Here is a 27,929-nt window from a genome sequence, read left to right as displayed (position 1 = left end):
TAAGATCAGTGCTGGCTGGGAGTACATTTTGCGTGGGTTGGGAGCTATAGCCAAGAATATTCTGTTCTTTTTCCTTCACAAAATTTTTGTTTCCTTGGTGTTGAAATCAACTTGTAGTGTTGCACCTCAGTCTGCAAGAAGTTAGCCTGCAGCAAAGAAATTTATATCCTGCTGCGTTATTTCCATCACACTGCTGTGTATCAGGAATAAATCTGTTAAAGATAAACTGGTATCTGTCAGGCAGTGGCAGTATTCCAAGGTATGTGATAGGTATTTAGTAGGGTTCTTCAGGGTTCGTGGGAGGTGAGTGGATACAGAGTAGAAATTTTACTATTCATGTGTGTTACAGTGCTGATTCTTTGAGGAAAATGATGTAGAGCTCTAGAATTTCAGTAGCATCTTTAGTATAGCATCTTCATTGTTTGTTTTGCACACTGCTAATCTTTATTTGCAGGGTAATGTAAGTGCAGCATAATCTGAATAAGCCAATGTGAGATGTAAGATTTCAGATGCTGAGATGCCATTGTCAGGAGTACACTGTGTGGGAGCCTTTGTAGAATAAGGAGAAGTGATAGTTCTGGCTTCTACAGAGGAGATAGATCCTGTTGTACCAGGATTTGCTTGTGGTTTGTCATTCAAGGGAAAAGTGATAATGATACTTTTTCTCCCAAAAATGATTTTAGGGCTAAAAACTCTATATGAGTTTTACAACATGAAGTGGCATCTAGTTGCTGCTGTATTGGTTTTCCTAGGACAGCTATAGAGTGATGAGATCATTTCTACATTTGTGCACTTCCGCACTTCAGTGAACATTAGTTGGACTTGTGACTCTTTCAGGGGCAGCCTCAAAACTCTGTTGTGCATTAAACTTTGAAAAGGTTTGTATAAAATCTCTATATAATTAAAAACACACACCACCTCTGTTGTTAAAAATTACAAGATCCACCAACTTTCCGTTCACCCTTCGTAATTTATGAGTTGTAGTCTTTGTAGAGAATCTAATATACAGCAGAAAACATGTGGTCATTTTCTAATTATTATTTGACTTTCCTGATAAAAAGAGCAGACTCTTCATTAGCAATTTGTAAATCCATACCTGAAAATCTAAAGAGTGAGATCTGTATGGAGACACGATGATCCAGAAATTACCTTGCGTGAAGGTCTCAAAATAAGATAGCAGAACACTGCTACTTATATTCAAGAAAAAAGTAATTGTTTTCTTAATTCCAGCAAGGGAGTGGCTGTGGTGAAAAGACACTGCAGTGTGAGCTTGGCACAAAGCAGCTGAGCGTAGAATGATGGAATCACAAGGTTGGAAAGGACCTACAAGATCATCTAGGCCAACCATCCTCCCATTACCATTGCTACCACAACAGTGATTTTGTGTTTTCATTCCACTACAAATGTGTTGTGCCCTACCAACAGCTGTAGTAGAAGGAAGGGCTTCCTCCAACACACAGTTCAATTCCCAATCAAGTAGATGAGCTGTTAGCACGGGTTGTTGGAGTGTTGTGTAAGCTCCTGGCTGCCTGGCTTTGTGGGAACTTGTTCCTGTGTCCCAGCCTGAGGTGCTTATGACTTCAGAACTGTTGGTTCACAGAGCAGATGAGAGCTGCACTCACATTTTTCATTGCATAACAAATGTGTATTGGCCTTAAAAGTGAGCACATGCTATCAGTTTACAAGTACAAGGAAGCAGTATCTGCTGATACAGACTTCATCCTTTTCTTGAATCTTAGCTCTGGTGTTAGAAGCCTGCCTCTGTTTTCCTAAAAGGAGCACAGAAATGGCTTAGCAGTAGAGCAGTGATCAGGAGACATAGCTTTTACATTCCTGGATAAGAAGTGTGTTTTGTTTCACTTCACAAGCTCTTCAGGTTAACATATCAACAAGGTGTTGCCAGGACCCTATTCCTGGTCTGGGCGTGCCAGAGCCCTGTGTTAGAGGGACTTGCTGAGGAGCTGCAACTGCAGTCTGTCTCCCAGACTCCTTGTACTTTGTACCCATTTCTCTACAATGAAATGGTCTTGGAGAAAATAAAGTAATTTGAGTTTGTTATGTTTGATATATTTCCTTGTGAGTAACAGATGTGCTTAAGACAAGCAGAACTGTGAAATCTCAGACGTAGCTTTCAGGAGTGAGTTGAATTTGTTTTATTTGAACAGATTTTGAAACACTGGGGTTAGGGGAGAAGAGAAACGTCACAGCAGTGCACAGCACAACTTGATTTCTAAGAGCTTTGTGTTTGAAAGTGTTGGGGTATTTAAAGCTGGAAAGGAATAGCAGGTTTTCAGGTTGCTCCAGACTTTACACGGTCATGTCTTCAGATGTAGTTTCTCTTACCATCTTACCCTACAGTATCTCTGTCATCTGAAAGTTATGTATTCAAAACCTTTATCCAGTTCTGCTTAAGCTGGATTAAAATAACACTGGTCTGCTGGTATAACTTCCTCTTGTATGTGAGAACATTTTGAAGAAGTGGGTATTGAGGGGCTGGAATAAGAGGCAGGATAATGTCTCATTTTATTCATATAGCGTGCATCTTAAAGACTGAACAGAGTTCCCTTCTAGCACAGTTAGTTTCTTTACTACTTTGAAGATGCGTTCACACTTTTTCATAATAGTAGTAGAATTTCTTGAAGGCTGAAACAGTCCTGGCACACACAAAAAAATCCCATAGACTGATGGATTATTTCTGTGCATCGTTTATTGGTTTGAAACAAGGGATCTTCAGCATCCCGGAGGTTGAGCTGCTCCTTGCTGATCCCTGCAGCCGAGTTCTTGTGCGATCTTGTATAAACCGTGCTATCTTCTTATGTCTTCCTCATGGACTGTAAAGGAAAAAAGCATCTTGTAGGACTTCTGCTGTGAGAAAATATTTAAAGAAATAAGAAGGGTGCTCAGCTCTTCTGGAGGTACGTGTGGGTATCTATGCGTAACAGTGTTGCGTTAACAGTGCCTGCTGCCATTAATCTGTAACCTGAGCCAGTGTGGGTTTAAGCTAGTGTCTACAAGCCAGTGCATTCACCTTGTAATTTTTGAACTCAGTCAATAAGATTGTTTAACTTTCCATTGATCAACAATTGATTGTTTTGAGAGCTACTATCCTTCTCAGATGCTTTCCAATTACTTCTATTCTAAAAGGATGTCCAGTTGATCCATAGGCTATTAATAAAGTTTATGACCCATGTTATTCAAAGTCTACGTAGATAGCCAGAAGAGCTTTAAAATGAATAAGTAGAAAGCTAATCTGAGTAAAAGAGATGTTGCAATGTTAACCTTTTTTTTTTTCTTTATTTTTCTTTTATAGCTATTGGCGAATATGAAGAGCTTAGAGCAGAAAATAAGAAAACGAAAGAGGAGGTTTGTATTGAAGAATAATTTCCTTGATACTAAAATGTTGAATATCAAAATATTTTATTGAGAGGTTATTGTCTGCTTTTGTGAGCTCCACTGATTATTTAAAATGGCATCACTAATCAATACTTCTTGCACCTATATGTGTTAAGGAGCAAAGGAAGTAACTCCCAGCAGCTGTTCTAGCTGTCTTAGACCAGAAAAGTTGCTATAAACGTGTGAGTATATATATTTAAGTGACTATTTCTATAGCTGGTTTATATTGTCAGTGTAGGCCAAACACAAGTGTTTAAATATTCTTAGGAAAACTTGTTTCCTTTGGATCCAAACATTGTTATATTACAGCTTGATTTGTGTGCTGAAACTTAACGAATAGGAAATAGAACAACTCCTGCCCTAACCAGTCCTTCTACACATTCAGAATGTGGGAGTACGATTTCTGAAGTTACTCAGTTCTCTCTCTCCACAAGATTTCTTTGAATAGGAGATGTCTCACCTCGACAGTCAGAGTGCAGCTGAAAACAGATTTGCCGTATATCGCATATCCTGTTGTGAAATACGTGCACCTATGTAACTTGAAAAGAGACTTTGAATTTATAGACTAGACATCATGCATTACTGTGGGCTCTATTTTTTTAATGTTCTGAAGTTTGGTGATACAAACATAAGGGCCACTTTCCAGATTTGTTAATGTAATTATGGTAAGCTGTCTTCCTAGTAGTGAGGTTCAGCACGTTTGGCAGGGTATCTCTCCTCACCCTGGACTCCTGTGAGAAACCCCAACGAGAAGAGAGAACTTGGAGAGGGGCTTGATGACAATTATTTAGACAGCATAACGATGTCAGTGTGCAAAAAGTTTTTAGCAGGTATCTGCCAAAAGAAACTGTGATCAGTGAAAACCTCCTATCAGGTCTAGATAGTGGGGAAGGCAATGAGGGCACTGCCACTCTGTATGGTGAGCAGAAGATTCCCCTTTCTCCAGTACTAGGGAACATTATTAGCTGCCAGAGCATGAAGGTTTAGTTGTGCTTCCTGTGAAGTCATTTCTAAAATGTCAATTTTAGTCTGGTTGTTATAAACGTTGCAATTCAAAGTTGTAATGGGGAGACCTTGTCCTCAACTACTTTCTCATTATTAAAAAAACCTCAGAGCTTCTTTTCATATTATGTTTCAGCAATGATTCTGTATATATCCACTGAGCTCAGCATATTCTGCTTCACTCCCTCCTTCCCAATGATAGCATCTCTGTTGTGCTTATTCCTGCATTCTCATTCGCTGTCCTACGCCAGAGCTCCAGATATCCCAGGAAATCTGTCCTTGATATTCACTACTGAGAAAACTGTGGCAGTTAACTTCTAGTGCATGGGAGAAGGAGTCTGTCCAGCACAGTACACAGTCTCTGGCAAAGGCCAGCAGCAGAGAGGGAGGGGTGTAAGATCATGTGCAGTACGTCCCCAGAGTATTCCTCCAGTCTGCAGACTATCTGTAGCCCATATATTGAGCTATGTGTTTTCTGTGTATTCTGCCTCCAACAACTCTGTCTTTATTGCATGTGTCCAGGCTTCCTTTGAGCTGATGTTGGTGAATTGGCTTCTGTTACATGCAAGGAGTTCCGTAATGGGACTTTCCCATGCCTGGAAAATGAGTGCTCCAGCCTTGCCCTGAAACTTTGTCCTAATACCTTGGGAGTTTCTTCAGCAAAGTTTTCTTTGTGTCAAGGAAAAGACAGGGATTATTGTTCAGGAGGGTTTCTTTGAACTGCGTTTTTATTAACAATTTTTTTTCCCAAAGACAACTTAAATGAAAAAAAAAAAAAAAGATGAAATGTGATGTTCTGAGGTTACTGCTACATTCTGCTTTTCTTTATTGTTCCTCTTTTCCACAAGATGTCTTATTACTGCATGTGTGTAGTCACTCTTGTGTGCTTCTTCTGAAACCTGCTATGATGTTTCTCAAAATACTGGGATAACAGCTGAGAATCCTCCAGCACATTCTTAAATGATTTGCCCAGCTGTAAGATGGGAGGTGCGAGAACTTCCATCCTGCAGACTGGTGAGCTTATGTATGCAGTTCTGCTTAATTGTTGAAGTGCTTGGACTCACGTGGTTAAGTGTGAGGCTGTAAGTACATTTCTTGTACACAGAAAGAATCTACTGTTAAGGAGTTCATGGCTGTATTTACTTACAGCACCAATACTGGAAGAAACTATTGTAAGGCTGTGTAATCCTGCAAGCTTGTGTCTCTGTAACTGTATGTCTAGTCTGTGCTTTGCAGGATCAAACATGATGCTGGAGGAATTGTGACACAAGCTGTCTGTGTTTTTGGCTCTTGGAAGCTGCAAGTAAATTCTGTTCCAATTTCTGCCACTGTCTGTCAGGGTGTAAGCTTCTTCTGTATCCATTATGGACAACACAATTGCATCCAAGATGCAAGGGAATTTTTTAAAGACTTGCAGGTGATCTGTGGGAAGTACCACATAAAGTTAGTCTTTATGTCTGTGCTTTTGATACGCTCCGTGGAATTTATTTTTCTAAGTCACCAGTACACACGTATGACAGCAACATGAGCTGCCTCAGTTTAACTAATGGAAAAATGATCCTGCTTCATATTAGATCCTAGTGGAACTAAGTGCACTGCAGATGTGTAACTCAGCATCAAATGTAATTTATTTTTTGAAAATGTGTGCTCTTTGTCCAGTATTTTTTTTTCTTTTTAAGATTAGAAAGTCAGTTGTCTTTTATGCGTACTACTTTGTTTAAAAAAACACTGCTTAAGAGAATGCTACTAACCTTGGCAATTCAGGAGTAAAAGATCAGATCTTTGGTCCACTGTGTTTCTTCCTCACTCCCTCGTTAAACTGCCAATTTGGAGATGTCTGATGGGGTCTCTGACAAAATTGGTGCAGGCGTTTTTTTAATTTATATTTTTAAATACTTTCAAAAACTGGAACAAAAATGATGTTGGCAGATTACATCGGTCTTCCTTTTAATTGAAGTAACCAACTAAACATGCATGCTAGTTCACAAAAAATAGAAGGTAACTAACATTCATTTACACACAAATATAGTTAATATGCAGTTCTGATATATTCATAGTCAGAGCATGAATAAATATTTGACTACTTGCTAATCAGCCAGAAATGACTCCAAACACTGGTTTTGACAGTGTTTTGTCATTCTGCCAGTAGGGGAAAAAAAAGCAAGACAGCTTTCCAAAACAGTAGGTGTAATACTGTATCTCTGATACATCATTCATGGTGTTTGTTCTGTTAAAGCACGTGTACAGAGTGGATTATATGTTTTGTCACCAAATGGGAACAGAGAAGGGATTCTGCCTTGATGACATGCTCATTCTTTCTAGGAGCATAGCAAATGTCATGGGATACTTTTGCACACTGCGCCAAACTAATAATTTTAGAACAAGAATTAAATCTGCATAAATTGTACAATCTGTGTAAAAGGGACAGAATGTATCTTGTGTTGCTTAGCAATGGCTTAATTGACTATATGGCTGCTATGTGAACTTCTTGTATTTTAATATCTGGGCTGAACAATCTCCTTCTTGTTTTTGCCCTTTGAAGGCCTTTTACTGAAAGCAGTAGGAGCTTATGCAAAAAATAGTTGGCAAAATAGATGACTGCTAGATGAAAATCGGAGAAGAAATCCACCAATTGCCTCCCTGAAACTAATGGCAAAAAGTCATGGGATGAGCAGAGTGAGTGTGCAAACCACAGCCTTCCAGGTGGTTGTATGCACTGACTGCGCAGCATTGCCTGGTCCTATCAGGTTCCTGTGCTGGCAGGATACTCTCTTGCTGCTGTGTTCGTTCCCAGTGCAGGCCAAGTTCGTTTACTATCATTCACATCACTGAATATGCAGTGTTTGGTGTGAGCACCAGTGTTTGCCATGTAGGTGATTTGCTTCTAAGCAGTGGACATATTAGTCTGTTCTCTCTGCATTAGAAAGGAAAGGATGGTCTCTGAATGTTTGCCTCAAAAGGACAAATCTCGTAATGAGCTGCGTTGGCAAAGGTCCTACAACTGCTGCTTTAAAGGTGAAGAATTGAGGAATTGAAAAGATGAATTTTGGAAACGGAGCTGTTACTTCTTTCTAAATGGACAAATGCAATGACTTCTTATTGCATTGGCTCCTGTACCTAGTTCAGGACTGAAATGTCTGTTGCCTATTAGCACTGGTTTATACTGGGATAATGATGCTATTGAACATAGTAAATAAAGTGGTATAAATGGTTATTTTGTTGGAACTCTTAGCGTAATAAAGTTCAAAACAGAAGAAATGGCTGACAAGCCAGGAGTAAGCTGCTTTTATTCCATTTGAGGATATTCTTGAGTTTGGAGCTGTTGGTTACTTCTGACAAGGGAATAAATGCTTGAAAACTGCTCTTTTCTTCATCAGTTCATGCACTTGAATGTGAAAAGTGAGCAATGCATTTTACAGCAGTAGAACACTGCTTCTCTTTTAACATTTAGGATGAGTGGTGTGCTTGTTAATTAACAATTCTGCTGTATATGTCTCTGCTGCCTTTTTGAAATGAAGAGGTCTTGAATTTTGATGACTTCTGTACATTTTGTAAGAACAGCTGGTATATCTGCATTTGAAATTTTTCTCCATTTCCTATCAGTGTTTCTTGTCACAAATCTCAATCATTTTGTGTGAATAGCTTGCAGAACTTTCAGGTTGTAATGGTACAAAGAGTTAAAGACACTCTCAACTTTCTCTTATTTTTAGCCAGTTCGAAGATAAACTAATTTTTGTTTTTGCAGGGCTGTGTAATGGCTTTGCTTGTGCAGGTCTGATTGCAAGACAAAAGGCAAACTGCTTTCCATTGATCATTTCAGCAAGGGCAACAATCTGCCGCTCTCCTTTTCTTCCTGCTCTTTTATTCTGAAGCGCAGCAGCCACCAAAGGAAAATATTCAGAAAGCTGTAACTGGGAGCAGGAATTACTCTGCAGAGACCCAAAACTGCAGACCCTGATTGTGCAAAGAAACGTGTAGCTATCAGGAGAATCGTCTAGTTTGCTGTGGTCCGAGTGGAGCCCTCTGCAAATAGCACTCAAGGTGAAGTGGAATGGGTCATTTAACTTCCCTTTTCACTGTGCAGGCAAAGCTGTTACACTTTGCAGCGTGTTTCTGGGGGATTTCAAAAGGAATTTTTTCTCCTGTGGTAGAGGATGCGATATGCTTGCTGCATCAAGGTTTCCATCTGCAGGAAAGCATCTTTCTGACTTCCACAGGCAACAGATTAGATCCTTAAAATGCTAATTTTTGTGTATATATATATATTTTAAACTGAGCATTAAAAAGCACTTTCTCGCTTCATGTGCAGAGGGCTGTAAGCATGCAGAGCGCAGAAAACTCCGTGGGTGAACTATGCCAGTATAGTACAGTGTCTCTGTTGTAAAATGTGAAGAGGCAGCAGCTGCAGCAGCTCACGCTGCTCCTCCTTTGCAGTGCATCTGTGCTGTGCGGGAGCAGTCAGAACTACTTCCTTTCTGTGTCTTACTGCCTTCTGTTCTTACACTGTGCTGCTGCTGGTAAGGTAAGACAAAATTCTGCTGAGGAAGCTGAGAGAGGGAGGGCAGCAAGCGGCAGGATTCTTGCACACGTTTCCCTTTCCGTCTTTCCTATGCAGGATGCTCCTAACTTCTTTGACCCCCACAGTGCCAGATGAAACAGCATGTCCTTCTCTGGCACTGCTTGGCAGCATGGCTTGCTCCTTCTGTGGCTCTTCCCTGTTTTACAGACCCTTATCCCTGCTCAGCAACTGCCCTTCATCTCATCTCTCCGAAGCAGCAAAAGGAGAGATTGCTCAAGTGCAGCTCCTGCAGGCAGCCATCAGCAGTAGCTTCCAGTACTAGCACTGGGACGGCTCCCATGGTGCCACCGGTGACAGCCTTTCCTTATCCAAGAGCAGGTCCTTCTTTGGGCTTCATCCAAAGTCCCTAGGGGCTGAGAGAAGGGCTCTTGTGAATTTGGCTTCCTTTGAATCAGGCTCTCCTCCTTGTTACTTAACAGCAGGCTCCTTTCCCGGCGAACTCAAAGTGGGTCCTCATGTGGAAAAACTGAAAATCGAGCAAAATCATTTCAGCTTTCTTCTTTTCCCAGTTCTGTTCCAGTGATTGGAGTCATTGTAACTGCAGGAGGAGTTGCACTGTAAGGAACTCGGTCACATAGATCTTTTCCAGAAGTTGATTTGTGATCTTGAATACGCACGGCTGCGTGTGAGGAAGAATGTTGGTACACCATGAGTGTGAGATGCGTTATGTGCCAGTCATACTTCCCCCCGGGTCATGTGTTTTTCAGTGTGGTTAATCGCTCACTGTGCCTCTTGTGAAGTTTACTCATTTCTGTGGTTTCTTTCATTTGCTTCTAAAAGGGGTTTTATTAGAAAAGTCTATTGAATGTCTGTTTTGTTCTTTGTCTTTGATGACATCTTTCCATCGTAAGATAGATGATTGCAACCCTTTGTAGTTTTGGTGTTAACCTGAAAATTAATGGAAGTGAGATGGTATGAAAATGAGTATCCTTCCCTTTTTAATATCGAATCCTTTTTCATAGTGTTATGAAACTCAATTGGATGTGCCTGGTTATTGACTGTGGGTATTTTTATTGCATGTGGTACGAATAGAAATGGACATATTTTCTAAATCTGTTTGTGTTAAAGAAACTGGACTTAAAGCACATTCATGTCACGTGGTACTTGGATGACTGTTTATATCAGTTTTGGATAACATAGGTTTTCTAAAGCTTTTTGAGTAGCACTGAAGTGAAGTCGAAAATCAAGTACAACTTGCCACTCTGTAGAGAAATGCTCTGGATGATGACTTTTAAATTAAAGCTCCCATCAATCTAATATGACTGAGAGTAAAAAGATATTATGCTTTGTTAGGCTTCTGAACAGTATTGTTCCTGTAGGTGATCTTTGTTTATTTTTGCATGTTGTGATTGACTGCTAATTAAATAAATGGGATCAATGTTTCATTTCAGTTTTCTCTTTTCCTAGTGTGACAAAATCAAGCAAGAACGAGATGAGGCTGTCAAAAAACTGGAGGAGTTTCAGAAGAGTAAGTTGACGTGTTAGTGGAAATTTGTTTGATGTGAAGAAGAATATAGTTCTGCAGCCTATAGAGTGATGTTCAGCATGCTGAGATTGAGGTCCACTTGATGTTTTTCCTTCAAATTCTTACTTTAAGGAGCTTATTGATAAGATTTCGATTATTGCCAGACAAACTACTGTTACAGAGTTTACAGGTTCTGACACAGGTAGTTGTTTTTAAGGTACAAAGTGGTGAAAATAGTGGCTCTGTCTTACCAGGGCTGTGCAAGTGGCTTTGAGAGTAACACATGCTTGGATTGAGTGGGATTTATCCTGCAGTTGAAGCTACTACTACTACTACTACTACTACTACTGTTTTTATTTTGAAGGCAAAAAAATTGCTTTAATCACAGACACAACATCAGAAGTTTTTAGGATGATCTGATGTCTCTTGATAACTTTCAAAGCAAGTTCTTTCTTGCCTAGTCTTGAGAATGTTGATATTCAGTTCTGCACTTCTGTGATAATGGTTCTATTGAAACTGTACGGTGTCTGGAAGCAACAAAGCACATCTAATGGGAGTGGAAGTATCCTGGTGGACTAGCTCCTTAGAACAGACAGTTACAATGGGATTGTGGTCTGTTGTGTCTGCTTTGTGCCAGTACGGTGAACTGCAGGATGAAGCATTAGAAACGTGGATGAAGTTAATGCAGGATAAGGAAATCACATGGTCTGTACTTTTGTGTGACTGCGTTAATAGAGGAATTTGCTTGCTTCTATTTTATAATTTTTCACATGATACAATTGTGGAAAATGGTGTAAGATCAACAGGACTCATCTGCTGCCCCAAATGATCGTAGGGAACTATTCTGTGAGGCGAGAATGTTCTCTAAGAAGCCCGTTTCTTCTGGGAAAAATTGAAGCCCGTTTTGTTTTTGTTACAATACAAGGAATACCAGAGTGTGGCAGAAAATGCCAACTAGTTAAGACATAAAATTTGAAGTAATATTTGATGTTGTAAAATTTTATAGGTTTCTTTTATCTTCCTTTCACGTTTTTAAAGGACATACCTTGTAAACATAGTGATAAAATGCCAGAAATATTAGGATTTTAAGGCAATAATAGAGCCCATTATTTAAACGACAATATAAAAGGCAATTATATTGATGAAGAGCTACATCGGCTTTGTGTCTGTGAATAAACTTGGCCTGTACTCAGCTTCTATTTGTTCTCCTGGCATAAACACATATTGTGTGTGATTCCAGTTTAATGGGGCCCCGTTTGTATGCCAAGCAGCTGCATTTTAGGCCCTATTGCGTGATTTCATAGCTCTCTGAAAATTGGTTCTATTGAGCACAAGAGATAGAAGGTGGTGGTGGGGGGGAAAGCTTCAACACACAATCATTTCTTTTCAATTGGAGCCAGCAAGGTTGATGACAACATGACCATTGTGTTATAATGATAAGACCACTAAGGATCTGTACCTCTCATCAAGGCTTTCACACAACAGCAGATACAATTTAATTCACTGCTCTGTCAGCAGTGCTGATACCATTATGCCGTCTGTCTCCACAGTTATAATCACTGTCCTCCGAGAAATGCAGTTGAAATGATCTTGAGCAGTCAAAGAAACTCTCAATTAAGGCTGCCACTTCCAATGTGTCAGATTGTGTCTTATGCACTTGGTACAATTTTCACTTCCAATCCTGTTTATTTACAATGTCTACCAGTAATTACGCTTAACATGTCATTTAGTGAGGGTGCCCCTGCCAAGGAGATTGTTGGGTGCTGTAGTACCATTGAGTGGGAGTTTCTCGCAGTCAATGCCATCAGCAGCTTTTAGTCCCTGATGGGATGCAGTAGTAATGTTGATAATGCAAGTATCGTGCTCATCAAGTCATAATTAGATGCCACTCAAATGTGCCACTTGTAATAACAGTGTTGATTCATGTTTTCTCGGTGACTGCAACTACTAATTAGTTAAGTGGTTTTTGGTTGGCCTGCATTTGCTGCGGATTATTATTACCCCTGAAAAAAACTGTCAAGGTTAGAGATGTTTCAGGCCACTTAGTGCTGCTTTATGAATTTTAATATTGACATAATAAGAACTTTGGAAAGATTTAGGAAATAATATATTTTTGTATTTAATTTGGAAAGATTTTTTTTTCCCTGAGTTAATCATAATTGCAGGTTAATTAAGTTTAAATGAACCAAGAGTAATCCCTAGTGCTACCATGTGAGCCCAATCCTTGTTTCCTAACTTCTGCTAGCTTGACTTGGGGGCACTGGATTTCTGTCTATGAAATGGGAGCTGCTCTGGATCTCCATGGGCCCCTCATCCTGACTAGAGCACTTCATTGCCTCAAACTTCTAGAGCTAAGTGAAATAAAAGCAGAACAGAGATGGGCGCATATTGCCTGAAGCTTTCCCTCATCCAAATTAAATGTAGCCTCTGGTAATGGCATACTTAGAGCACAGAACTTCTCCAAAGCCAGAAAAAAAAATGGAAATAAAAGACAACCAAAGAAAGATGTGGTGGTTCTGCTATTAGAAGATGTTATGAATACAATTTGTGGACCAAGATTTCCCAGTTTCCCCCTTCTCTTTTTTTCCTGCTTTGGAGGGCAGTTAACAGCCAGTACTTCAGAGGACTGAACTGCAGTCCTTCAACTCTGATGATCTGTGCAATGCCATTAAAACTGCTCACATTTTGTAGAACTTGTTAATTGCACGCAGCTTCTGATTTGGCAGCAATGTACTCCAATGTACTGCTGGCTTCCTATATGATTAACTACAACATTAGTTAATATTGACTAAGTATCAGTAAAAGTGCTTAAGTGAAACTTGCCAGCAGTCTATGTTTCCTGTCCTGAAGCCTTGTTCTGTAGCCATTAAGATGATCTCTGGATGTCAAAGGGGACTTAAGGGTTTCTCTTCAGGTTCCAGGGAAAAGTCTCATAAGAGGACTATTTGCTATTACTGTTATTCTGTTACTGTAGTACTTTTGAAACCAGAGGACTGGAAGGTGGAAATAATCAATTTGTAACACCTGGGTTAATCTTGTAGTTTAAAAATATGGAGGTTCTCGTTTTATAAAATCTGCATCTGTGCCAAATTTTCATAGAATGGCTTGGGTTGGAAGGGACCTCAGGGATCATGAAGCTCCAAGTCCCTGCCGCAGGCAGTGCCATCAACCTCCGTATCTCATACTAGACCAGCCTGCCCAGAGCCCCTTTCTACTGGAGGCCTTGAACACCTCCAGTGATGGGGCATGCACAACCTCTCTGGCTAAATTATTCAATTTTCAATTGAAATAATGATGGCAGTATTGAGGGACAGTCCTTAAGATATCACTCTGATTCCTTCAGTGTTAATGAAGTAAAGCAGGTGAATAGTGATGATCAGCAGAAGCATTTCTGCTGGCCTTCTGCTTCCTGAAGTTCACTCTAGATTTTTCAGTTCCCTGTCTGTGCTGCAGGTATGGCTTGAGGGAGTTGCTTAAAGCAGTGATTCCAATATTCAGTGTTCAGAGCAGTTCCTATCCATCTATCCATACGGGTTATGTAATTATGTACTTCTCAGTTTTTGAAATCTTTATATAGAAGTTAAAAAGGTGTAATACTTCTGATCATGGGATGCGTGTGTCAAATGTGGGAAAACAGTGACTAATTTTCACATTCTCCCCATAGTTTCTCACATGGTTATTGAGGAAGTAAACTGTATTCAGAATCATCTTGAAATTGAGAAGACATGCCGTGAAAGTGCTGAGGCTTTGGCTTCTAAGGTGAGAAGTACAGTGTTTCTATTTCACCTGATTTCTTTTTTGTTTTTTTTAAAGTTGCTATTGTGTGCATGTCCCATATATGTTTTTGCATAATTCTGTGGATCTGTGGAATGGTTTTGAAATAGCAAAAGCTAGCGCTGTGTGTGAGATGCAAAATACAGTTCCTGGCTGTGGATAAAAAGAATACTCATTTGAATTTTTTTTTGCTATTTTTGAAGAATAAGTCACAGACCAACTTGTTGATATCAACATTTTATATGCATTTAGGTTAAATGGAAAACAAGTTTTAGAGCTGTCCTGTGTGAGATATAAAGCAGTAATGAGCATTTCAGTGTCTAAATCAAATGGAAAAAGTCAACCACTGCATTACATTTCAGGTGATTGTTTGTGAAAGCAAAGCGAGGGCAGGGGAAAGGTGACCTCCACTGCTCTGTTGATTGCGTCTAGTCTGATGAATTTAGCAAGTGTGTAATTTTCTATATTCCATCTCATCAGAAGTGCATTATTATTAAAGAATGTTTTTATCTCTCTGTTGTATATTTTTGGTTGTATAAAATGCATCTGAGCCACTTCATCAGAAAATGGATTACAGCAATTTTGAACCAAATTTCATTAGCAATGCTGACTGCTTTTTTTCCCCCATTCCTCTCCTCCCCATCCCCTGCCCAAAGTACATCTTTAGATATGGTAAAAATCACACCAGCAAGAAATCACTTTAATTTAGATGCATTAGCAATGTACTTTCTGGAGGTATTTACTTAATTGTTTCCATAATGACACTATATTAGAATTCATAAGATAGGCAATCAGCATATACATAAGAAAATGAATGTATTTATGTAACTTTTCTTCTTCTCTGTGCTCTTTCTGTAATGGGCATACAGGGGCAGTTCTGAGACTAGCTTTGTCCCCTGGGGCTGCTTTGCTGAAGCAGATTTGGTGCCTTAAGCTGACTGAACCATGTAAGGCTCCATACGCCCTTCCCACTTTCTCAGTTTTGTTCTTTGGGAATGAGATGAAGTACTGGAGTAAATCTCCTTTAGTTAGGGGGCCGAGGAAAGGCTTGAATCAAAAGCGATCGCTCAAGCAGGAGGTCAGGGTAAGCATTAACTGTTCAGCATATGTTTTATTTCAGAGCAGAGGTTGGGCTTCTGAAGTGTAGGTTGACTGGAATGTGTTGTGTGTCGTTAGTGGAAAACTGAGTGTCGTTCTTAGAGCTGAATCCAGGGAGTGCTTGGCCAGTGGGCAGACACCCCATGGCACACCTGTCTGCTCCTGAGATTAGCAACTTAGAGCTGCCAGCAGGGGTGGTTATGTGTAGAACAGTGAAAGAAGCTTTGAAAGTGAACTTCTGCAGTAATCCCTGGTATTCATTTTTTCCTGGCACCTTGGTCAAGAGGGAGATGTGTTATAAACCAGGCATGTGCTTAAGCATCCAGCCCAGAGTGGTTTCTTCTATGTATCCGTCTTGCGGTCTGATACATAAAGAGTTGGTGTGTGACACGGCTTTCATTTCACATATGTGACTCTTCAGAATTTTGTGGTAATTCTGTCCTCACTGGTAGATAGTAATTGTTTGTTATTTGTAGTTTAGAAGCAAAGTAAGAGGTTTTCTTTGTCCAGTTGATAGAAGTGGCAAAACCAGTCAAGCTTTCAGAACACAGCCCCTTTCTTGAGGTCATTCAGCTGGGGCTGCTGTTGGTACTGGTACATGCTTGACGGTCTGGAGCTGAAGCAGCTATTACAGAGACAGCACAGCATTATGAAAGCTTAATAGTAGATGTGGTTTGAGCCTATGCAGGCTGTTTACTAGTTGGAAGTACGAGAAAGGAATGACTTCCATGATGGAAAAAGGGCATAGATGACGTATCGTGTTGAATTCCAGCCTTCATACAGAAGGAGGGGAAGCTTCCCATCTTCAGATCATTTTAATATTGAATGGAGCATTTAAAGTAATGTCACTTTGTCTTGCTCTTTGTTCCTTTCAGTACGGGGGAAAAATATTTTTTTTCTTGCACAGCAGCTTAAAGAAAGAGTAACCAGCTTCTTACTGTTTGCACTCTTGAACTTCCAGCTGAACAAAGAAAATAAGACCTTGAAACGAATTAGTATGCTTTATATGGCAAAACTGGGCCCAGAAATTATCACTGAAGAGATCAACATTGATGAGGATGATCCATCCACGGATACGGAAGCCAACTCTGGATCATGCAATTCTGTGCATTGTCAACAGCAAATAAAAGGTAAGCATTGTTGCTGGGCCTACATCACCATAGTAAAAGTGGTCTAGAGGGTGGCCTGTGGTTAGGTATCTATCTGGCTCTAAATTATGCCTCTGAGAGTGGTCCTCAAAAGATTTCTGGGAAAGACTGTAAAGGACATGGTAGGCCTGTACTGATACCGTATCATGGGTATGATAGATATATGTCCTGCAAAGTAGACTGCAGTGCAATAGGAAAAAGGGATCTACACAGCCAAGAGAGTTCAATGTTACTGAGCTGGTAAAAGAAATATTTCCTTATATCCCTAACAAAGCAAAAGTTAAGCAGGAGGACAAGGTCACCTTGGTATTCAACTGCACTGTAACTATTTCAGAGCTTGTTAAACAAGACCCTCCACTGATGTTTCCGTTGTGTACCTTTGTGTACACAAACTTTGTGTATATTCCAGAGTTACTGCCAAATAAGCAAATTAAAAAGGGACTGCTGTACTGGGAAAAGCAGTGAAGTTTGGGAAGTTCATTGCTATGAGAAATCTGTATTAATACAAGAAGTCTCTGGTTCCTTTTTGACAGGCTATTTGTATTTTGATGTACAAAATCTGTCATTCTTTTCTAACTCTGTTTGAAGTCCTTGTAATTCTGTGTGTTGTCATATCACAGTCTCCAGGAAAGGAGGATGCATTTTGAGATAGAGACTTATCTAGTTGTTCACTTTAAAAGAGCAACCAAGCAAAAACTCGTCTTGGTTGTTTTTTTTCTGTTACTGTAACAATGCTATGTGAATACAGCAGTCTTGAACTTTCAGCTTGACCTTGTTAATTGTTGTCTCAAATATATGCAGCCTTAAAGAAGGGGTACAACGTATTGCTGAAAAGAATAGTGTTTTTAAAAGTTTTCTTTTTTAATCAACAAAAAAACCTCCCAAGAAATAGAAGAGTAGAATGACATCTTATAATAAGTATTTTTCCATCCTATGGACAGGAGGATGTAGGACAGGAGGCAGAGAAGTTGTGATGCACACCATGCAACCCATCTGAATCACAAATAAGATTCTGGAGTTCCTCCTGTCTTATATTGCAAAGAAATGTCAAAGATACTGTTAGAGTGGGCAAAGATTCTGGCTGCAGATCAGAGGATGGCTTGGGAGGATAAAAAGGCCAAATGTGAGATTTCCAAGAAAGCCTGCTCTGTGTATGCTTTCTGCCTCCCTGAAGAATTAAATAAGTAACAATGTAAAATATATAGAACTCCTGGCTTCTTCTTTCTCTGTCCTTATTAAATGTCAATGACTTTACATTTACAAGTGCTGAGTACTTTGAAAGCATTGGATGTAGGAGAAGATACTCTGGAAAGTTGGTGTGTGTGCATGGGGTAGCAGAGTGATCTGACAGCATGTACCAAAAAGGAATATCAAGGCTCTGTCCCCAGGCTAAGCCAACTGGTTGGTATTAGTATTGAGGAAGAAGTCTAGTTACATTTTGGATTACCTGCAAAGTGCAAGATCACGTACAATGAGAGGTGATTTTGGATCTCTCCTGAATGTTCTGTGGTGCTGCCCAAGTTGATATCTGTTCTTCTGTTTATGTCCATGCTTTCAAGCAGCATTGTGTTGGAGATCCTGGAAGTCTTTTTCAGCAAAATACTGGATGTTTCTTTCAATGATTCACTGCCACTACTTTTCTAGAAGTTGTATCAGTAAGGAAGCACAGTTTGAGGTTTGATGAATATTCTCATTTATTGAAAGAATAAAGTTTTGATCCTAACGTAAAACATAGAGAAAGGCAGTTCATCCATTAGGTAGAGATGAAGGCAGAGCCAGGGCTCCAGATGGAAATGGAGGGTGATCTTGGATCAGTTCCTTAAATTCATTTGTAGGTTTTGCATATTTTTTTTTTGTCATTGCAGCTGTTCTTTTCAGATGTAACAAGAACTGAAAACTTAACTGTGCTGGTAAAGCAGCTTAGTATGTACCTTGTCTGGGAAAATAAACATTTATGCATTTATGAAGATTAAGATATATTTGAATATGCCTCATTCTCTGTATATAGAGGTTGATAGATGTACCTGAACTAATCCAGTTACCATGCATTTCAGTGAGAGAACTTTTTCACAGTAATTTCATTGAAAAGCATACAGAAAAAAAAGGAGATTTGGTTCAAGAATCTTCTGGGAAAAGCCAGTCATCTTTACATCATGTGCCATTAATTGAGAGGAAAATAAATCTCTTGAATTGGAAGGGGGGGGTTGTGGGCACTTGGCATTTTGAAGATTGGAAACAAAAAAAAATGACATCCAGTATGTTGTCATCATTTGCAATTGATTGGCAACAGTTTTCTTAACTGGTGGCTGGTGTTTGGTGAGCAGCAGTGTCATGAAATACTGGAAGCAGGTGGGAAATGAGAGCACTTACTGAAAGCTAATATGTATCAATAAATTTGTGTTTTTGTGGTGTTTTTGTGTTAACCTAAACCGTGATATATTATGTATGCAAACTGATCTCCTGTTAGGAAGTGATTATAATCAAATGGTTTGTTCCATTGTGAATTTAATTTATTTCATATTTTCATAATTCAGGAACAAAAATTCTGAGGGGAAAATTACAAGCATTAACTCTTCCATCAGTAAAGGTTATATTCTGACTCTGTTCACATAATGTTACAAAGACCAAAAATTGGCAGCTGTTCAGGACAATTTCTTCAGTGCAAATCTCCCAAGTATTAACTGCCTGTTGTTTTTTTTATTTCCCTTGTGACAAGAACTCATGATCCAAAAAGAACTGAAGTGCATTAATTTGTTTCAAAGGATGCCTATTAAAAATTGCTTTCTGCTACCTGAGTACCAGAGCCTCTGTGATGTGACAGTCTCCCGAGTAGGACTGAGGATGCTTTGCAGTGACAGAATTGGTCCTTTTATAGCACAAAATGAATCAGCACTGAACGAGGCGGGGTGCCACAATAGGGTAAATCTGGAACTGGAGCCCAGTTAGGTATCTACTACTTAACAATTGCACAAAGTTCCTAAATTATTGCAGATGTGCCTTGAGTACGTCCAGTGCTTTGCTCAAGGTCGTTTTGTGTTTGCTTACACTGATATGACGTTTCTTTTGTTGTTTTCTCCCAAGAATAAAATAAAAATATATTTTTCATTTCCTTCCTCAAACTGTAGAGCTGCGAGATCAAATCATATCTGTTCATGAGGAAAAGAAGACCTTAGCCATTGAACTGGAAAACCTGAGGTGCAAACTTGTAGAAGTAATTGAAGAAGTATGTATTGTACCATGGAAGGCGAGACCACGTTAGTGTGTAGTCAGTACTTTTTGTATCTAATTTTGCTAAAAAAGCTCAGTTGTGAAGTTAATTGAATACTGTCAAATTGAAAGTCCTGCCAGCCTGCCCATATGATGGTGCATTTAGAGTACACATCTAGAAGAGACTTTCTACGTCAGAGTCCAGTCTTGCTGCTATTACTCACAGATGTTTCTTCATTATGTGTTCCAGTGCATGTATTTTCATTCTTACCTCCCCTGCCTGACATTCCCCCTCATGTATCAGCCTGCTGTTGTACTTTTCTTTTTTCTTTCTTAAACCTGTGCATGTGCAATAAATACTTTTTGCTGCTACTTCATTGAACATGTCCTTGAGTTTAGCCATTGGCAGTGCCCTGTCGTGGTAATTAGACCAGCAAATTGGCTTTCTGAGCCAGCAGAATTTTATTCCTGTTTGAAAACTGGATAAGCCATGTACTGATGCAAATCAGGACTTAGTGGTTCTTCCTGTCTGTGCAACACTTGAATTCAGAAAGACACAGCTGACAGCTCTTGGACAATGAACAGAGCTCAGGGTAAAGAAAAAAAAAACCCAAAAAACAAAACTAAAAACCAGCAGCCTGTCTGTGTTAAGAGGCAAGCAGTCAAGGGCAAAGTAGTAATTTTTTAACCAGGTGCTATGGTGCCTCATCCAGAAAGGTTGAAAATGTGTTGTAGCTGGGGATGATACGTGCTGTGAGAATGGGCCATGGAAGCCCCTTTAATCCTGCTTGTGATAGGGGTCTGTAGGTTGGAATGAAAATTCTTTCCATCCCACAGGAAGCCACAGCATCAAGACAGTACTAAGGAACAGAATTACTGAAAGCAAAATGTTGCTTACATTATGTAATGTGCCTTATGCCTCTAACTAAAACAGCCTTGTTTTTCATTTGTTCTTTGTAATTTTATAGGTGAATAAAGTGAAAGAAGAAAAGGCTGCTTTGACAACAGAAGTTAATAAACAGCAAAAACTGTTGGAAAAATGTAACAGAGGTATGTTGCTTCAGTAGATTCTCTAAAATATAACCTTTGCAGAAGTTTATAATATTATTTCAGAATTTTTGTATAATAGTATAAAGACTTGTATTGCAGAACAATGACTGCAGTCTAGAAATGAAGTTTGGCCTTATTGCTGTAGGCACTGCATAAATGCATGGACAGTTCTAGACTTCCTGATTTGTGGAAGCATGCAGAATAAATAGCAGGTTGAATGGGAGAGTAGGAAAACTTTTTCTCTGTGGCAGAAACGGCAGACAGCCATCTTCCCATTGCCTAAAATTGTTCCAATTTATCTTCAGGTTCTTCCTCTGCAGTAATGTTCTGTCTGCGTATACGAGAAGATAAAAGCTCTCAAAGCAACTTGATTGTGTTCTGAAATGTTTGTCAGGTAGTGAAGGGAATTGCCAAGGCTGCCAGTATCGCACGGGAGGACTTGCATCCAGCTGCAGGCAGGGCACAGCCATGGTGAAAGCACAGAAGTGCAGTGTTTGAAGTAATGAAGATTCCAATCATGCTGTAGCCTTTCGCTAATAATGCTCGTTTTCTTTGGAAAAAGTATACAAAATGCACAGTCTGTGTTTTCAAAGAAACAAATGAGTGTTGAATTACAGAGAAATGTATGAACTCCAAGTGGGACAGTATTTTACCTTCTGTGGATTCTGCAGGTACCCTTTGGTACAGGGAGAAGAGATTTGCTTAGTAGTGCGTGTTCTGCAAGCTTTCAGGCGTTCTCTTGTCTCTCATGTGTCTGCACTGCTTGAGCCTGTGACAGGCTATACTTGAAGACTCTTAAAACATCAATCTTTGGTTAGATTGGTTAAACAGACTAGCCTGAAGAAGCTTTTGTTGCAATGGCGTTACAGATTAAAGATTTCCAAAATGTTTTCATTTTTCCTGAGTACAATCAAAAGAACCACCCCTTATTTCATGTTTGCCTGTTATTCTGGCTCCATGAAATCATATTGTGAAGGGAAATTCCAAACCTCACTCGACTGAGGCTGGCAAATACAGTCCTCCAACATGCATAGTAATGCTTAGTAGTTTGAGCAGGGCTCCCCTGAGACTTTGATTGCTCTCGCACACAGAAGCAAAATATGATCTGTGGTACTTAGTGTCTGTTACTGGAGTTTTGAGGCTGGGTTCCACCAGAAGGTGCTCTGTCTTTATTCATTAAAAAGAATTAACAACCCTGGAGCAACAGGGAAGGAAAGGGGAGACAAATTGAATTTTCGTGTCTGCCTGGATGCTTTGCTTGAAGATTTCCTAGAACAGAGAATCTGTTATCCTTTTCTTTCATTTAAAGAGCAGTGATGAGAAGCAGTATTCTGTGAGAAGTATCCATGAAAGCGTGTATATTTTTTAAGTCTCAGTTTTTAGTTTTGCACATGTAAGCTGTATTTTCTTGTATTTTCTTGTATGCTTTTTAAGGTAGTAGCTTATAATATTTAGTCTGTAAGCTTAATAACACCCAGGTGTCAAACTTTACTCTGCAAGATGAGTAATGTCATTTCTGTGGAGCTGTAACTTGGCAACTTGGAATATACCTATCTAAACTAAGCTAGCATGCTTCTTTGTGGAACAGTCATGAAAGAAGAGGTGAAACTGCTTTCCAACAGGTTTTCAAACACCTGATTTTGTGGTACAGCCTTTTGATTTTGAGTCCACATGTCAGCGCAGCAGTAACTTTGCTCAGCAGTGCAGGACAGGAGGAGTGTTACTCTGTTCAGAAGATCAGCTTTTGTGTATATATAGTGAGGTTTAGAGCAAAGAGGATAAACACTGCAACGTGGGCTGTACACAGGAAAGAAAAACTCATTTACAACTGCATTCAAAAAGTCGCGGTACTGAAGAATCAGAGCCTATCTGCATAAATCAAGCAGTATTTTCTTCTCACACTGTGGTTTGTTATCCATTCTGCTTTTACTTCTGATTTTCCTTCTTTCTTGTAAACAGTGTCCGTGCTAGCAGTGGAGGAGTACGAAGAGCTTCATGTAAACTTTGAACTGGAAAAGAACTTACGGAAGAAAGCAGAATCATTTGCCCAAGAGGTGAGTAATCAAGAAAAAGGGATCTCTTTTAATCTCTTTTGGTCGGCCAAAGCCCAACAAGCCCATTTGATGTCAATTCCTGGCTCATGCAACAGCTGTCTTTGAATTTCCATGTACCACTTAACTAACATATATTTCATACGTGAAATGGATTTAGTATTTTACAGAACTTATAAAGCATTCCACAGTTATCAGACTGGAAGGAGTGGTTCTTGGCAGCAGCCCTGTGGAGAAGGACCTGGGGGTCTTGACAGATGAAAAACTTAACATGAGCCAGCAGTGTACCCTTGCGGCTCAGAAGGCAAATGGTATCCTTGGCTGCATCAAAAGAGGGACAGGGAGGCGATTGTCCCCCTCTACTCTGCTCTTGTGAGGCCCCATCTGGAGTATTGAGTCCAGATCTGGAGCTCCCAGTACAAGAAAGACAGGGAACTGTTGAAGAGGGTCCAGAGGAGGGCCACAAAGATGATCAGGGGGCTGCAGCACCTCCCCTATAAGGACAGGCTGAGGGAGCTGGGCTTGTTCAGCCTGGAGAAAAGAAGGCTGGGGGGTGACCTCACTGCAGCCTTCCAGTACCTAAAGTGAGCCTACAGACAGGAGGGGAATCAACTCTTTGAAAGGATAGATAACTGCGGGACAATGGGAAATGGGTTTAAGTTGAATGAGGGAAGATTTAGGTTGGATGTCAGGGGGAAGTTCTTTACTGTGAGAGTGGTGAGGTGCTGGAACAGCTGCCCAGAGGGGCTGTGGATGCCCTGTCCCTGGAGGTGTTCAAGGCCAGGTTGGATGGGGCCCTGGGCAGCCTGGTCTAGCATTAAATGTGGAGGTTGGTGGCCCTGCATGTGGCAGGGGGGTTGGAGATTCATGATCCTTGAGGTCCCTTCCAACCCAGGCTGTTCTGTGATCCTGTGATATCCATGCAATCTTGCCTCTTTCCTTTTTCATGTGAGGCTTTCAAGTTACAGCAGGCTAAGTCAGCCGCAGCATTTCAGTGTGTTGCACGTAGTGATAGGGTCTGGGAAGGATAGTCACTTTTCTAGAGGCATTGAAGCATTGTGTTTTTCTTGAAAAATAGCTAAACTCACAAGAAAAAAACAACCTTAAAACAGCCAAGTGATAAAATAGAACGTTAATTGAGGTTTATGTGAGTTTAGCTGCTATTTAACACGTGCCTTTTCAATTACCTACTGCAAGGAACATTCGAGTTGAAAAATTGCTTCTGTGTGCTATGAAAGATATAAACTCTTGAAGAGGAAAATGAGGTGCTGGGTAGCATTATGAAATGGCTAGTGATTGCTCAGATGGCTTCCAGCTGGCAGTGTTGTTTGCCCCAGAAAACACTGACAAACTGTCATTCTGTTGATAGACCAAAGCTATATAATTTTTTTTCCCCCAGGTGCATTTTCTGTTTGCACTCTGGATTTTGAGAGTTCTGCACTTGGGCTATATTTCAGACTTTTCTAACCTGTGCCTTGTGTGCAATATTTTCCTTAGTAATAGTTGGACTTCCTAAATAATTGTTTTACCAGGAGCTCTGCTTTTAAAGGCCGTTATAATCAGAATTGTGCGTTGTCATTATTGAAACACTGTAAATAAGGGAAACATCTGATTTCAGATTTCAAAACTATGGCTGCTAGAGGCAAATCTTTAGCCTTGAGGAAATCAGCTTCACATAAAGAGTTCTTTCGCTTTTTTACTTTGCTGCTGCTTTTTTTTCCTCACTCTTTTTTTGGTGGGAATAATTTTTTTACTGCCCTAGATCTAAATGCATCCAGTCAGGGCTGGTAAACGAGGGCATGTTAGTAATTTTGAAACTGTATGAAGAACACTGAATATGCTTATTGTGTTCTGTTAATATTGTGTTTTGTGCTGGCTGTTTGATTTTTTGGGGTATGAACAGAATCATATAGGAACATTTTAAGCAAAATGTTTTGTGGAATTGAGATAAAACTGTATGCAAATTAGAAAACCTGGAAACTAGTGGTGATGAAGTCGAGCAGATACTGCTCGTGATCTCTCTGTCACGTGTGCTCTCTCTGACTGTGCTGTGTAAAGGCTGAAGAACTTCACAGCAGCTGAGCCAAGGTATTGCTCCTCTTTCTCCTCATTGCACCTCTTTCCCGTATTCCCCTTTGCAAGGTCACCATATTGACCTCTCAGAAAAACTATAGCTGCCATCTCCTGCCTGTTGTCAGGACCTCTGCCATGTGTCTGAAGTGTAACTGTACTTCAGGCAAAGCAAAGGCGGCCAACACATTTTTTGCTCCAAAAGAATAAGAAATAAGAAAAATGCAAATAGTTTACTAGGAAATAAAATATCCTTTCCAGATTTGTGATGTGAGACTGGACTTAGGATGTTGTTAAAATCAAGAGATATTAGAGAAAAATTCCTCAAGAGGAGCAATTTCAGAAGTCGTAGAGACATAGAGCATCCTTCAAAGCCCAGTTACACAGAGCTGTGTGAGATGGAGCCCACATTCCTCTGCAGGACAGAACTGCCCACCTCCCTTTGCCACGGCTTCAGTGCCATTTGCACATTGAAATTTTGCTGCATCTTCAAATCTTCAAATTCCATTGAGATTATTTAAGATAGAAGCATTTATTAGCAGCCATAAGTTTTTAAGTAAAATGTTGCCTATTAAATATTTGTTTTGATTTTTTAAGACTGTTATCAGTTTGTGCCACAGAAGGCACAGACTGGTAACTTCTAAGCATTTCTAAAATTTGGGAAACCTGTAACACTTCATTACCCATATTTTATGCTAAATATATTAACAAGGAATTTTAAAGAATCTTATGAGGCTGTGCAGTCATTCTTGTTTTATGAGCAAGTTTGGTTGGCTGTGATATCTGTACAATTTATATTTTCAGGAAACAAATTCCTGAGAATGAAGCATGTTCATTTAGCGTGCATTATTACAAGATCTGTCTCACATTTCATAGTGTTGCTTTATCTTCTGAACAATTATGTGCTTCTGTTCATTAACTGACAATAGAAGATTGTGTGTAAAGGTCTTGCATCTGTCAGATGTGAGTAATTTGTAACTGCATAGTTGAGCTGGCTTTTGGGTCATTCAAGAATAATATCTGGTACTCCAGGCCTAGAATGTTGCTTTTGTTCAGATGCATAACTGTGGCATTCAGACATACATTTTGGAAGATATATCAAGGTATTTTCTGAGTTTTGAATAATGAACGGACACTCCAGCTGTTAAATACAACACCAAAGAAATTCTGGTTATTTGCTAACCAGGTTATTTGGTTTTTTTTATTTCATGCCATTATGTTAAGATGGAAATATTCACCAATTAAATATCATAGAATCCTTCGAGTCGGAAGGGACCTTTAAAGGTCATGTTGTCCATCCCCACGCACTGGGCCGGGCCGTGCAGAGCTCCCCCAGGTGCTTTGTGGTGGCTGTCCGACAGCGTGGTGTGTGGCCTGAACCCTTGCACCCCTGGAGCACCTTGAGATGGGAAATAGGCTCAGACTTGTGTGCTTGTCTATGCCTCATCACTGCAGTGACTTTAGAGTAGTATATTTTACTGTGTTGTTTCAGTTTGTGATGTCTCCAGTTGCCTAGCTGTGGATGTAGTACATGCAGAGCTCTGCAGCAGGGGAGGCCACGAGCAGCTGCCACAGCTGTGCTCCAAATGATGCCCTTTCTGTCCTGTGCTTCTGACAGGAGATGGGGATTTGCCACAGGATGTGAGCAACTGGGGCTGCTGGTCTGAAAGGATGGGAAGGGGAGTGAGTGTGTGTGCAGAAACAAATGCAGATGGGGTGAGAGAAAAGACAGAGAGGGAGCAAGTGCACCGGGGAGTGAGAGAACACTTGAAAATCAGCTTTTGATTAAAAAAAAAATTAAAAAAAAATCCAATGCAGCTTTAATTATAGTCATGCTGCTGGCACCACCATAATATATATTTAATTAATCAAAAATGATCCACCTTCACACATTAGAATTCATGCTCTTTAGAGATTTTAAAGAAACTGAGTAAATATTGTCAGCCATAGTGTGGAGAGCGGGAAGGAAAAAGAAAAGGGTTTGAAGTGAGTCACAATCCACTATGAAAGGTGCAGGAATCTGCATAAAAGAACTAAATAAATAGAGTGTGTAAGGGGTGGGGGCATGGAAAAATCTGTACCTACCTGAATAAAACAGGGTTGTTAACACAGGAATCTTGGCAGGCTTAACTAGAATTCTAGTGTCATGTTTTAAGAGACACTTTAAGATCTCTCAGCTCTTTGTAGAGCAGTTTATAAGCAAACAAAGGAAGGAAGAGAGTATCTTGAAGGCCATTGCAATAATATAGAGGCTAGCCCTGAAAAGCACTCTTCCACAAAGATGAGCAAAGTACAATACATCCAGCCAAAGCAAGCCAAAAGGGGTGGAACACAGTGCAAGATGTAAATTGAAAGTCTTAACAATGTAAAAATCCTAGGGGTTTAAGGGAAAATTTCTGGCATAAATGGTTGATTAAGCGCACACCCAGCCTTGCAACAATATTTTGAAAGGTAACAGTTTATTACAGTTGTGTATGCTGGCACAGGGCTGACAGCTGCACCTAAAGTTACTTCGGAAGCCTCCCTGAGAAGAGGCAGCATGCTCCCAGTTAGCTGTGAGCTGTTCCTATCTCTACCCTGCATCTCAGGTAAACACAAATGGAGTGTCAAACTGCTGATCACATCTGTTGGGTTCCTCTCACTCTCTTTGGTTTCCCAAATGTTTATGGTTATCTGTAAAGTATTTTGTGATTCAAGAAGTTGCACTCAGAACTGTCATCCAGATAGATTAAAAACAAAGTGAGTCTGTAATACGCCTTGTTCATCTTTGCCCTGCCTTTGCTCCAGTTCTCACTACTCATTAATTTGTTCCCCTCAAACTGTCTTTACCCTTTACCTGTACCAGTGCATAGCTGATGCATTACTTAATCTGAGATTGAATCTTCCAGAATCGAATGGTAAAAGGTGGCTGTCATTTTATATCACTCAGGAAAAATTACTGTATTTCTTCACAGATGTGTGCACTACTCATGGGATTGATTATGTGCTATGAGTTCAGTTATCTCAGTGCTTTGTGTGCAGGCTCTGGAAGAACTCTTCATTGGATGCAATTGTGACTTTTGGGTTAATTCATGAGGACTTTTGTGTTAACG

The 27,929-nt window shown here is 40.0% G+C and overlaps 1 protein-coding gene across 1 annotated transcript in view; it reads left to right on the top strand.

The window, feature by feature from the left end:
* The window catches only part of SHTN1 (shootin 1), a gene marked incomplete at both ends in the record, with an annotated part of 57,280 nt that overhangs the window by 4,704 nt on the left and 24,647 nt on the right, over positions 1-27,929 (top strand). Inside the window, 7 exons of the mRNA XM_079535210.1 lie at positions 3,311-3,363; positions 10,382-10,442; positions 14,104-14,198; positions 16,273-16,441; positions 19,585-19,682; positions 20,635-20,716; positions 22,676-22,770. Of these exons, the coding sequence (XP_079391336.1) occupies positions 3,311-3,363; positions 10,382-10,442; positions 14,104-14,198; positions 16,273-16,441; positions 19,585-19,682; positions 20,635-20,716; positions 22,676-22,770 (653 nt within the window). The remainder of the gene's footprint in view (positions 1-3,310; positions 3,364-10,381; positions 10,443-14,103; positions 14,199-16,272; positions 16,442-19,584; positions 19,683-20,634; positions 20,717-22,675; positions 22,771-27,929) is intronic.

The sequence above is a fragment of the Tetrao urogallus genome (assembly GCF_951394365.1).
Source record: "Tetrao urogallus genome assembly, chromosome: 5".
NCBI classification, from domain to species: Eukaryota; Metazoa; Chordata; class Aves; order Galliformes; family Phasianidae; genus Tetrao; species Tetrao urogallus.
This window is presented reverse-complemented; position numbering and strand designations above follow the sequence as displayed.